General features: G+C 45.5%; 2 protein-coding genes across 2 annotated transcripts; one reads left to right on the forward strand and one right to left on the reverse strand.

Annotated features, from left to right (window-relative positions):
• Positions 1 to 597: 597 nt before the first annotated feature.
• LOC148773873 (prostate and testis expressed protein 3-like) lies at positions 598 to 2709 on the reverse strand. Its single transcript, XM_088832492.1, has 3 exons — positions 2661 to 2709; positions 1167 to 1289; positions 598 to 740 (listed from the first exon to the last, which is right to left on the reverse strand). Exons 1-3 carry the CDS (start codon positions 2707 to 2709, stop codon positions 598 to 600), a joined length of 315 nt encoding a protein of 104 aa, XP_088688618.1.
• Positions 2710 to 9118: 6409 nt separating this feature from the next.
• PATE2 (prostate and testis expressed 2) lies at positions 9119 to 10486 on the forward strand. The gene is made up of 4 exons (XM_055414996.2): positions 9119 to 9224; positions 9367 to 9390; positions 9872 to 10000; positions 10350 to 10486. The coding sequence occupies exons 1-4, from the start codon at positions 9119 to 9121 to the stop codon at positions 10484 to 10486; spliced, it is 396 nt and encodes a 131-aa protein (XP_055270971.1).
• Positions 10487 to 13139: the final 2653 nt, after the last annotated feature.

Consider the following 13139-nt stretch of genomic DNA (forward strand, 5'->3'; position numbering starts at 1 on the left):
AGTTGTGATATATCTTGAACACACATCTTGCCAGGTTTAGAAGTGGCTGTATGTGAGCTGTGAATGCCACAGAGGCAAGAAGTCCTTTATTTGCTGTTCACTATTAACATTGTATACAGAGACACTTTGTAAATGCCAAGAAAATCATGACTGAGTGTGAGGTAGGCACTGTCCACTGGGGACAATAATTTTTGTCCACAGAGGAAAATCTCAAGCATCTGCTTTTTTGCTATTTCTACTTAACTATAATCATGATAAATGTGAGTTTCAGACAAAAACTTTTGTGAATTTTCAGCCGAAGAATGTATAGTCCACCTCCACTACCTAAGATAATCCACCAGGATCTAGAATGGTCTTATTTTAAAATTTTCTACTGTGCTTCTGAGGGTAAGCTTCTTGAAGTACACAAATGCCAGTCCTTGTAATGGGAGAAATCCATTGTTCAGAATAGTAATCCTCTGACTGAGGTAGAAATCAAGCTTGAGGCAATAGCAAGGATAACACTGAATTACAGAGAGGGCTGGGGTCCCTCCAGAACAGACAGGGCAGGCCAACTGTGAAGGCAGAGATGTATTGGTAACATTTTAAAGGGAGAACTCAGGAGTAGAAGTATTTTAGCGTTTTGAAGTTACAATAATTGTAGTTGCAGCATTTGTGAACATAAGTTCGATCCTGGAAACTGTATGTCAGATCTCTGCAGAATCTCTGACACACCAAATATGATAACTGGAGGGTGCCACCTATAATAAGAAGGAATCATAGAAAAATCAGCCAGTGATCTAAGTTCTTTAAAGACAAGTCACACATGGCACTAGTCCTGTCCGTAAAGATTTAATAGGGCATCAGGGGTAGGTTTGGGGTTGGCTTCCAATCTTATACATCCCAAGGGGACTCAGGCAGGGAGATGAAGACATCACGGGTCCCCTGCAGGAGTTATTTGCCTAAGTTCCCTGGAAAACCTCAACCCTCTGTACTGATGTTTCTTCCTCCCGGCTCATTTCCCCAAGTCCTCTTCAGTCTGCATGCACAGGGGCCCGTACCCAGGGGTATGTGGCACTTTGGTTCCTCTCTTGAATTGACCTTAGCCTGAGATAGAAATTTGCTGACGTACTCGCCTAAGAATTTTCTGGGAATCTCACAGCACCTCCCCGGACCCTCTAACTTACCCTGGAAGATCTTTAAGATCATGCATCTCTCCTGATCCCTAGCAACACAGACGCCAAAGCCTCTTCTACAACGATCTGTCTGTGTGCGAAGATGGCAGGTAATGCATCTCAGTGGTGTCACTGCTGGAGAGCACAGAGCTAGTGTAAGGCCAGGGGAGGCAGAGACTCAGAAGAAACTAGACCTATCTAGACCTGGGAGTGGGCTGGGGGTATAGTGCGGGGGGGTGTTTGGGGTCAGGCAGTAAGTAGTTTGAGCTCTCACCAACTCTACATCCAGAAAAATGTCATTGTGAGAGTAAAAGGGTTCTGACCCCCAATTTAGCCCTTTTAACCTGGTGAAAGTGAAGTGTCTGACTCTTGTGACCCCATGGACTGTAGCTCTCGGGCTCCTCTGTCCATGGGATTCTCCAGGCAAGAAAACTGGAGTGGGTAGCCATTCCCTTTTCCAGGGGATCTTCCCAACCCAGGGATTGAACTGAAGGCAGATTCTTTACCATCTGAGCCACCAGGGAAGCCCCTTTAACCTGGTAACTTTGAGCAAAGATTTAGCCTCGATGGCATGGATTTTCCGGCTTAAAGATGATTCTGTTAATGCTAACCTGGCTTACTTGGCAGCAGTGTAGATAAAGTGGGATAATGAGGCTGAGTGCTTTAAGCGTTTGACCCATTACTCTGATGGGATTTCTGACATTCATCACTTAGATATGGTTAGGCAATACACTCTGTTTTGAACAAACTGAATCTATGTGAAAGCCTCCTGAATTATATACCATAGTCTTCACCACTTTATGTGGTACTGTGGGGTGAACTGATCAAAATAAAGTTTAATTTTTAAAAATGCTCCTTAATACTCCTAAATGAGAAAGTATCATTTCTTGAGCATCTTGTTTGGGCCATGCTCTCTTTCTTTGTTATCTGATTTAATTCTCACAAAAGCCTTGTAACTACTAGGTATTTCCCCATTTCTCACATGAGCAACCAGAGAATTTAAGACAGTAACTGAATTATTTTTTAACCTGTCTGATCCCAGTGCATCCAGTATTTTCCTTCCTACAATCACTTGTTTGAATATAAAAATCCCTGGTAAGGGTATCAAAACCCTTGATGTCACTAAAACCAATTATGAAATTATTCACTGTAGACTGACCAGCTCCCTCAGCAAATAGAGCACACATTTATATATGGGAAGGATGTACTGAGGGAGACCTTGCTAAGAGTTTTGCTTATGGGGAATGGTAGGGACAGAGTGGTAGGGAGCCCTACGAAGGGGCAGCCATAGAGGCTTGAGCCCTTGGTGGGGAACAGTAGAATGTTATAAAGGTCAGACAAGTTGGCGCGGAGGCCCAGGGAGCACTCTAAAGGCTGGCTTCCCCTCCCATATAAATGTAGTCAAGACTCAGCCCAGCCTGGACAGCACCCACACATACAGAGTGTCCCAGGGAGAGCCCCCTTGATCCGGGCTCTGGAGCCCACTCCTCAAGTCTCTTGACTCACCCACAGTGCAGCAGAGGAGGAATAAAAGCAACAAGAAGTGTCTGTCCATCTTGACAGAGAAGTCCCTCGCACAGGAAGCAAAGAAGCCAGGGGTGGCACACATAGGCCTGTAGGCTAGAAGAGGAAATCTTGCTCTTTATTAAAGGGCAGGGATTATTCATGCCTGAGGGGACCAGTCCCACAAACTCATCTCTGGGCGCTGCAGTTTCTTGCTTTCTCCACCCATCACAGAGGATGGTAGTTTAAAAATGTTGGCATTTACATGAAGTCAAGTTTGTTTTAAATATATATATATATACTATTCATCATAGTAATTATTGTTAATGTAGTTATTATTCTTATCCAAATTTCACAGAGGAGGAAGCTAAGGCCTGGTGAGGTTCAGCATCTTTCCCAAGATCACATATCTAGCGATTTATAGTGCCAGTATTCAGAGCAAGATCTTCTAGTTTCAGAAGCCATACCTTTAACCATTTTGATTGAATGCCTCTTGAGGTTTGTTCATATGTTCAACTAATATTTATTGAGGACTTTTATAGGCCAAGCACCATTCCATGTATGAGAGCAGGGCAACAAATAAGATCAAAAAAAGCTCACCTAGCTCCACGCCTTATGGGTGAGCAAAAGAAGAGTGAAAGAAGTGAAAAGGGACCATCCGTGACTAAGCTGGGCCTTCCAGTTAGAACTTCTGATTCTTGACCAGAACTCTTTCATTTTACCAGAAATCTGTTTTCCAAGGTCAGGAGATATTTACTTTGTAGGGCTGTGAAATCATCTCTAGGATTATCATATGGCTTGATCTTTTGCGAATTTATATTGTGTATCTGGCCAGTTTGGCCCACATGCTTTAGGTATCTGTCTCTACATAAATTAACTCAGGTAATGGACATCACCAGACGGTCAACACCGAAATCAGATTGATTATATTCTTTGCAGCCAAAGATGGAGAAGCTCTATACAGTTAGCAAAAACAAGACCAGGAGCTGATTGTGGCTCAGATCATGAACTCCTTATTGCCAAATTCAGACCTAAATTGAAGAAAGTAGAGAAAACCACTAGACCATTCAGATATGACCTAAATCAAATCCCTTATGAAGTAGAAGTGAGAAATAGATTTAAGGGACTAGATTTGATAGATAGAGTGCCTGATGAACTATGGATGGAGGTTCATGACATTGTACAGGAGACAGGGACCAAGATCATCCCCATGGAAAAGAAATGCAAAAAAGCAAAATGGCTGCCTGAGGAGGCCTTACAAATAGCTGTGAAAAGAAGAGAAGCAAAGAGCAAAGGAGAAAAGGAAAGATATAAGCATCTGAATGCAGAGTTCCAAAGAATAGCAAGGAGAGATAAAGCCTTCCTCAGCAATCAATGCAAAGAAGTAGAGGAAAACAACAGAATAGGAAAAACAAGAGATCTCTTCAAGAAAATTAGAGATACCAAGGGAACATTTCATGCAAAGATGGGCTCGATAAAGAACAGCCAGACATCTTGGAATGTGAAGTCAAGTGGGCCTTAGAAAGCATCAATACGAACAAAGCTAGTGGAGGTGATGGAATTCCAGTTGAGCTATTTCAAATCCTGAAAGATGATGCTGTGAAAGTGCTGCACTCAATACGCCAGGAAATTTGGAAAACTCAGCAGTGGCCACAGGACTGGAAAAGGTCAGTCTTCATTCCAATCCCAAAGAAAGGGAATGCCAAAGAATGCTCAAACTACCGCACAATTGCACTCATCTCACACGCTAGTAAAGTCGTGCTCAAAATTCTCCAAGCCAGGTTTCAGCAATATGTGAACCATGAACTTCGAGATGTTCAAGCAGGTTTTAGAAAAGGCCGAGGCACCAGAGATCAAATTGCCAACATCTGCTGGATAATGGAAAAAGCAAGAGAGTTCCAGAAAAACATCTATTTCTGCTTCATTGACTATGCCAAAGCCTCTGACTATGTGGATCACAATAAACTTTGGAAAATTCTGAAAGAGATGGGAATCCCAGACCACCTGACCTGCCTCTTGAGAAACTTGTATGCAGGTCAGGAAGCAACAGTTAGAACTGGACATGGAACAACAGACTGGTTCCAAATAGGAAAAGGAGTAACTCAAGGCTATATATTGTTACCCTGCTTATTTAACTTATATACAGAGTACATCATGAGAATGCTGGGCTGGAAGAAGCACAAGCTGGAATCAAGATTGCCTGGAGAAATATCAATAACCTCAGATATGCAGATGACACCACCGTTATGGCAGAAAGTGAAGAGGAACTCAAAATCCTCTTGATGAAAGTGAAAGAGGAGAGTGAAAAAGTTGGCTTGAAGCTCAACATTCAGAAAACTAACATGGCATCTGGTCCCATCACTTCATGGGAAATAGATGGGGAAACAGTGAAAACAGTGTCAGACTTTATTTTTTTGGGCTCCAAAATCACTGCAGATGCTGATTGCAGCCATGAAATTAAAAGGCGCTTATTCCTTTGAAGGAAAGTTATGACCAACCTAGATAACATATTAAAAAGCAGAGACATTACTTTGCTAACCAAGGCCCGTCTAGTCAAGGCAATGGTTTTTCCCGTGGTCATGTATGGATGTGAGAGTTGGACTGTGAAGAAAGCTGATCGCCGAAGAATTGATGCTTTTGAACTGTGGTGTTGGAGAAGACTCTTGAGAGTCCCTTGGACTGCAAGGAGATCCAACCAGTCCATTCTAAAGGAGATCAGTCCTGGGTGTTCATTGGAAGGACTGATGCTAAAGCTGAAACTCCAATACTTTGGCCACCTCATGCGACAAGTTGACTCACTGGAAAAGAGTCTGATGCTGGGAAGGATTGGGGGTGGGAGGAGAAGGGGACGACAGAGAATGAGATGGCTGGGTGGCATCACCAACTCGATGGACATGAGTTTGGGTGAACTCCAGGAGTTGGTGATGGACAGGGAGGCCTGGCATGCTGTGATTCATGGGGTCGCAAAGAGTCAGACACGACTGAGCAACTGAACTGAACTGAAGGTTCACCATGGGTAAACCACTGGAAAACGATGACTGGTTTAGACACTGTCAGTCTCTGACAGTTCACTGACCCATCAGTGAACTTGTGGTACTTTGGCTAGAGATAATAGGAATCTTCTATCATGAACGCATTTAATGACATGTTCTTCAGCTGTAGGAACAGTATGTTCTTCAAAATGTCTCAAGTATGACATTTTTAGATGACAGGTAACGAATGGGTGAAATCAAGCCTTAGCTCAAGTGCCATGCAATTTATGATGTTCCTTTTTAGTGAGCACAGTGTTGAGTCCATCTCTGCCTAAGAAGAGAGCCATAGGCCTTTAACATGAGAGAGTCTGTTCCTTTGAAAATAATTGCTTCTAGAATCGAAATCAACTTTGTGAAGTCTGTGAATCCAATTTTCTATCTTCCGTCTTTCAGAAGAAGATGTTAGAAACTGGGATAGCATTTTTCAGGACTTTCCAAAGGCTTATCAAGAAGGCAAGCTTCTGAGCCTTTATGTGCCACTGGTTTCCTCTTCTCTATCTTTAAAGAGAGTGACTCTAGAATCAAAGCAAAGGAAGAAGAAATTCTAGGTTAAACCACAGAGGGTTTGCCCAGTTTCTATGCTACTGCTTCAAGGCCCTCTGGCAGATATTTTCTGGAAGCCCCACTGAGTTTTGAACCTCTTTCCTATTTCCAGTTAGAACTGTAGAATTTTGCAATGGCACCCACGCACTAGGTTCTCTGATCTTATGTCTCATCCCTCACCCATCAAATTTTCGCTTGGAAACAAAGTACTGCGGTATCTGTGGGCCTTCTAAAGTAGAATGGATATCTGTGGATGTGAATCTGGAACTCAAAATAGAGGTCAGAGGTAGAGCTGTAAGACGGCATCATCAGCACGTGGGTGACCTCAAGCTCGAGCTGTGAGAACAGACCCAGTTCTCACACAGTCTTCAATGAATCAGAACTCAATTAGTTCCCAGCTGCTAACCCACCCAAAGCAAATTAAACAGTTTGTTCTGAAACTGATGGTGTCTTCAAAGTTCATTCCAGAAGAAGCTGTCAGTCTTTCCATCTTTTCCAACACCCAAAGCCCAAGGGAAGCCTTGATGTAACAACATATGACATGATGCTCCCACTTACCATCTTCACAGCTCTTGACCCTTGAATGCCAAAACCACAGCCACAGCCACTCCATCACCACCTTTCCTGACCAGGTACCCTTTCCCACACGTGGCTCCTTTTGACTGAAGTTTCTGACACCTACCCTAGCAAAAGGACCCAGGCTGCTCCTGAAGTTTTAAGCCCTGCATAGGGGTTCATATCAGAGAAGGCAATGGCAAGCCACTCCAGTACTCTTGCCTGGAAAGTCCCATGGATGGAGGAGCATGGTAGGCTGCAGTCCATGGGGTCACTCAGTCGGATATGACTGAGCAACCTCACTTTCACTTTTTGCTTTAACACGTTGGAGAAGGAAATGGCAACCCACTCCAGTGTTCTTGCCTGGAGAATCCCAGGGACGGGGGAGCCTGGTGGGCTGCCGTCTGTGGGGTCGCGCAGAGTTGGACACGACTGAAGCGACTTAGCAGCAGCAGCAGCAGGGGTTCATATTTGATAATTTCCAAGGCCTTCACGCAGACTTGAATATACTACTAACACCAATCTTATGATGAAAATTCATTCTCAACGTTGGTAACATAATCAGAGTCACAACTTGGCAAGCTTGGTAACATACCCAGAGTCACAACTTGGCAAGCAGCGTAGCCAGGATCTGAACCCACATGTGTACCAAACTTGAGCCTGGGATAAAGGAAGATGTCCTTTCTAGAATTCAGTATCGGTACAGAAGAGTGGCTACTTTAATGTCTTTTCCAGTCCTGGGAAAAATGATGCTTTTCATTGACATCTTGCAATTGTAATAGTGAGCAAGAATTCACACTTTATGTGCATGGGACTAAGTAATCTCAGTAGCAAGCACCGAGCATCGTCCCCTGCAGCCCCTCTCTCTACTTACCTGACATCACCTCCAGCAAGATGCATCTCTCTGAGTTTCTTGCTCACCCATGTCTCTAGAACCGCATGACCAGCTCTCAGCCCCATGTGGCAGGTTGCTTGATATCTCTGCACTTTGACATTTGCTGTGCCTTTGAGTGCCTGTCCTTATTCACCACCCTATTGTGGTGCTGGAGAAGACTGTTGAGAGTCCCTTGAACCGCAAGGAGATCAAATCAGTCAATCCTAAAGGAAATTAACCCTGAATATTCATTGGAAGGACTGATGATGACGCTGAAGCTCCAATACTTTGGCCACTTGATGCAGAGTCGACTCATTGGAAAAGATGCTGATGGTGGGAAAGATTGAGGGCAGGAGGAGAAAAGGGTGGTAGAGGATGAGATGGGTATATGGCATCACTGATTCAATGGACATGAGTGTGAGAAAACTCTGGGAAATAGTGAAGGGAGGCCTGGTGTGCTGCAGTTCACGGGGTCATAAAGAGTCAGACAAGACTAGTGACTCAGCAACAACAACAGCAACCCTATTCACTTATTCTGGCTATTAATAGCACATCACTAGCTTTCAGAGTCCTGCACAAGTATCCTTTCTTCAGGGACACCTTCCCTGGTCATGCAGTCAAATTTGAATGTCCTTTATCAAGGCCTCCAAGTCAACTGTGGTTGATGTACTTGTGTTCACCTTAGCTAGCCTCTAACCTTCGTGATGCTGCAGATTAGAGGCCTGATTTGCTTGGTATCTTCTCTTTTTATATTCCTGGCATTTGGTATGTGTGTAGAAACTATTGTCTTTTTAAAAAGACATCAATTGATTAATAACACCTGAAGGCAAAGTAGGCGCATCTCTCCTCCTGAAACTTCCCTTTCCTACACCACAGCAGGGACACTTCAGTGTTTCCCTCACATTCAGACCGTACCTGAAATTCTGGATTTAATTCCTGGTGCCTCAGTCTAGGGCTTCCCAGGTGGTGCTAGTGGTAAAGAACCTGACTGCCAACACAGGAGACCAAAGAGACGTGGGGTTCGATCCCTATGTCGGGAAGATCCCCTGGAGGAGGGCGCAGCAACCCACTCCAGTATTCTTGCCTGGAGAATCCAATGGTCAGAGGAGCCTGGTGCGCCACAGTCCACAGGGCTGCAAAGAGTTGGATATGACTGAAGCACACGCCTCAGTCTAAGTGAGACAATGACAAATCTGATTATTTTGAAATTATCAAAAAGAGCTAAAAGGAACGAAAGTATCCAAACCCTCTCTTAAAAGGTTAAAATGTGGCAAAGAGACTTGTCTTTCCTTGCAGAGCACAAGGCTTAGCTATAGAGGAGAATTTTAAAATAGATGGTTTATGGGCAATGGACTGCAGTTGGTGCTTTGGTTCTTCCTGGGAACACTGAGATACTGCTCATCACTGAAATTTTATGATTATATGATTTAGAAGAATAGCCCAAGGACAGAACACGGATGGAGGTCAACCAGTACCCTCCACAGGCAACTGCACATGACCAAAGTCCTAGGATGTTTGTTCTGTTTCTGCTGTGCATTGTCATTCTAGTCTGCATGAGTAAGGGTAAGTCCTGGAAGCAAAGGGAGGGCTGGTTGTTGGTTAAGAGAAAGGAAGGCACTAGGGGAGGAGAAATTTCCAGAACTGGCTCTTGAGGCTTTGGCAGATGTGTATGCAGCTATGATAAGAAAAACTTCTCTTTTCACAGGTGAATTTTTTGAACATACGCAAGGTACGACCATGGCTAGTCTAAAGTCCTCGGTAAAAAGGTTATTGGTGACACTTTAGGAGTAAACCTCCCCTTCCCTCTTTTGAGAAAGCTGTAATCTATTAATTTAGTCCATTTTGTGAAGTTAGGAAGCTAAAATCCCTGTCTTTGCTTCCTTTTCTCCATTACTGAACAAAATCATCAGGCTAGATAAGGGGCTCATTACTTGGGGACCAGAGATAAATTTTTAGGGGAACTCTGACCTCATGAGATTTCATTCAGTGTTTGATTTATGTCTGTACAAGTTTGCTTTCACAAAATTATCAATGGAGTCAGGGTTCCCAAGAAAAGTTAGGAAGCCCTGCTGCTGCTGCTAAGTCACTTCAGTGTGACCCCATAGACAGAAGCCCTAGACAGTAGTAAATTTCTGTTGGGAAGCCCCCCAGCCTGGAGAACCTTCACCGTAAAATCACATCCTATAAGCACCTCTTTCTGTGTCTGGCAGAGCCTTCAACGATGTGTTACAAATGTAAAAAATATCATCTTGGGATATGCTATGAAGCCATGAGATCCTGCACCCTGAAGTACAAACAGACATGTGCTGTTGAAAACATTTACTTCCTTACCAAAAAAGGTAGTGTTGGGCATAGAGTAACTGAGAAGTAACCACCTTTCCCCCACTTAGAGGCAATCACCTCCTGTTGTCATTAGAACACATGGGTGAGTCGGATGGGTAAGGATGGGATGGTCCTGCAAAGATGGACTTTTCTTTAAGACAGTATTGAGTGAAGGAGAGGTGAATGTCCCCCTCTAAGTTAGAAAATAAACTCCATTATCTGGGTCAGTAATTAATAGACTCCATCTTTTAGCTCACTAAGGTCTAGAGAAAAGTCAGGGAAGGTCTGAAGAGAGGTGATTCCTAGGAATATGGTAGGAGAAAACAGAGTCATCATGGTTGTATTCCCTTTCTTTCACCTCCTCAGGGCGGAGTATGTATTTTTATTCAAAACTGTCGTGTAAGGCCAACTGTGAGGACATCAACTTCTTAAGTTTTGAGAAGAGGACAGAGCTCATCTGCTGCAAACATAAAAGCTACTGCAACCTCCCCGAGGGTGTCTAGCTCTGCATCTCTCCTGGAGTTTTCATTATTCTTCAACTCCCCATCCCCTTTATGTTTTCTTGCCAAACCTACATTTTGTTCTCCTCTTCTAACCAGTGGCAGAGAGTGAGAAAACCAGCAGGTAGTTCAAAGAGGAGCCGTAATTAATGATGCCTCATTATTAATGCCCCAGACAGAATTTTTGCAAATCCCTATTTACAGGGTGTTGGTTTTTTTATGATGGTACTGCCATGGCTATTGTTGGGATTTCAATTGGTTATTCATTATGTCCTATATGGAAATGCAAAGTGTTAGTCACTCAGCCACGTCTGACTCTTTGTGACCCTATGGACAGTAGCTCACGAGGTTTCTCTGTCTATGGAATTCTCCAGGCAAGAATACTGCACTGGGTTGCCATTCCCTTCTCCAGGGAACCTTTTCAACCCAAGGATCAAACCTGGGTCTCCTGCATTGGCAGGCAGATTCTTTACAGTCTCAGCCACCCAAGAAGCCAACTTTAGGTAATGTAGTAACATCAAATCTTATTTTAATCACATAAATGTCTGTTTTATTTATCCCATTCTGAATGGAAATGCAAAGACCTGTGTCAAAATCATCCCAAACCAGTACTGGGAATTCTGTAACCACATTTTATCCTCATCCATACTCACTGCTCTGGGCTAGGATTCTCTGGATTAGCCCTGGCACTCTCCTTGTGTCCATTGGTTATGGCAATTAGAGAAGACTAACTCGAGTTTTCTAATCTGCTGGCAACATGAGCCACATCTTTCTCTTGTAGACCTCTGGGGGGGAATCTCAGGCCAAGAAAAAACTGGACAAACATAGGAATGAGGCTTCAAGAACTATTTTAGGGGCATTTCAGTTTGTGGAAATTAAGATTCGAGAAACAATTTGGTGTGGGTGGAGCTGCCATCACCCTCTCTGACCAGGTAGCACTTGGTTGAACCAGGTGATTGAATTGGAAATGGAGACCTTGTGCCAGAATGGCTAGTCTGTTTCTTCTCATAAGAATGTGAAAAAAAAAAGTTGATAATAAAGCAGGTGAAGATAATAGAATGTATACAGACTCCATGCAGTAGGGCTCTAGTTACAGAGAGCCCTATGTGAGATGCAGTTATGAGCAAGCAGGAGTGATAGAGCGAAAGCTAATGGTGGTAGGAGATCAAGAGAGTCAGTCCTACAGGAAATCGACCCTCAACATTCATTGGAAGGACTGACGCTGGAGCTCCAAAATTTGACCGCCTGATATGAATAGCCACTCATTGGAAAAGACCCAAATGCTGGGAAGATTGAGGGCAAGAGAAGAAGGGGGTGGCAGAGGATGAGATGGTTGGATGGCATCACTGACTCGATGGAAATGGATTTGAGCATGTTCCAGGAGTTGGTGGTGGAGGGGGAAGCCTGGAGTGCTGCAGACCATGGGGTCACAAGGAGTGGAACATGACTGAGCAACTGAACACCAACAGTGCTGGGGAGAGATGCAGATCCCTCCCTCTCGCCCTCCTCCTCCCTCTCACTCTCCCTCCTCCTCCCTCCTCCTCCCTCTCACTCTCCCTCTCCCTCCCTCCCTCTCACTCTCCCTCCTCCTCCCTCCCTCCTCCTCCCTCTCACTCTCCCTCCTCCTCTATCCTCCTCCCTCCTCCTCCCTCCTCCTCCCTCTCACTCTCCCTCCTCCTCCCTCCTCCCTCCCTCCTCCTCCCTCTCACTCTCCCTCCTCCTCTATCCTCCTCCCTCCTCCTCCCTCCTCCTCCCTCTTACTCTCCCTCCTCCTCCCTCCACCCTCCCTCCTCCTCCCTCTCACTCTCCCTCCTCCTCTATCCTCCTCCCTCCTCCTCCCTCTCACTCTCCCTCCTCTTCCTTTTCACTTTTCCTCCTCCTCCCTCCTCCTCCCCCCTCCTCCCTCTTACTCTCCCTCCTCCTCCCTCCTCCCTCCCTCCTCCTCCCTCTCACTCTCCCTCCCTCACTCCCTCATCCTCCTCCTCCCTCCCTCTCTCCCTCCTCCTCCCACTCACTTTAACTCCCTCTCTCCCTCTTCCATCCCCCCTCCTCCTCCCTCAACCTCCATCTCACTCTCCCTCCCTCACTCCCTCCTCATGCCCTCCTCCTCCCTCTCACTCTCCCTCCCTCACTCCCTCATCCTCCTCCTCCCTCCCTCTCTCCCTCCTCCTCCCTCTCACTTTAACTCCCTCTCTCCCTCTTCCATCCCCCCTCCTCCATCTCACTCTCCCTCCTCCTCCCTCCTCCTCCCTCAACCTCCATCTCACTCTCCATCCCTCACTCCCTCCTCCTCCCTCCTCCCTCTCACTCTCCCTCCCTCCCTCCTCCTTCTCCCTCTCACTCTCCCTCCTCCTCCCTCCTCCCTCCCTCCTCTTCCCTCTCACTCTCCCTCCCTCACTCCCTCCTCCTCCCTCCTTCCTCTCTCTCTCCATCCCTAACTCCCTCCTCCTCCCTCCTCCTCCCTCTCACTCTCCCTCCCTCCCTCCTCCTCCCTCTCACTCTCCCTCCCTCACTCCCTCCTCCTCCCTCCTCCTCACTCTCCCTCCTCCCTCCCTCCCTCTACCTCTCTCTCTTTTCCCCTCCCTCCCTAATATAATAAAACAGACAGACAGATAGAGACTGCGCAGCATTGGTGGTGGAACAGCACACCTGTGGC

The sequence above is a fragment of the Moschus berezovskii genome, chromosome 25 (genome assembly GCF_049115385.1).
Source record: "Moschus berezovskii isolate FMDL1 chromosome 25, NW_MosBer_1.0, whole genome shotgun sequence".
In the NCBI taxonomy this organism is placed as follows: Eukaryota; Metazoa; Chordata; class Mammalia; order Artiodactyla; family Moschidae; genus Moschus; species Moschus berezovskii.

What these genes read in the sequence shown, in the direction of transcription:
- LOC148773873 (XM_088832492.1), bottom strand. Translation starts at nt 2,709, where the DNA reads ATGGACAGACACTTCTTGTTGCTTTTATTCCTCCTCTGCTGCACTGTG. An exon ending in CCTCCTCTGCTGCACTGTGG is followed by an intron (nt 1,290 to 2,660) that starts GTGAGTCAAGAG and finishes TGTGCTCTCCAG; the next exon opens with CAGTGACACCACTGAGATGC. An exon ending in GATCTTAAAGATCTTCCAGG is followed by an intron (nt 741 to 1,166) that starts GTAAGTTAGAGG and finishes TTCTTATTATAG; the next exon opens with GTGGCACCCTCCAGTTATCA.
- PATE2 (XM_055414996.2), top strand. Translation starts at nt 9,119, where the DNA reads ATGGAGGTCAACCAGTACCCTCCACAGGCAACTGCACATGACCAAAGT. An exon ending in TCTAGTCTGCATGAGTAAGG is followed by an intron (nt 9,225 to 9,366) that starts GTAAGTCCTGGA and finishes CTCTTTTCACAG; the next exon opens with GTGAATTTTTTGAACATACG. An exon ending in TTACTTCCTTACCAAAAAAG is followed by an intron (nt 10,001 to 10,349) that starts GTAGTGTTGGGC and finishes TCACCTCCTCAG; the next exon opens with GGCGGAGTATGTATTTTTAT.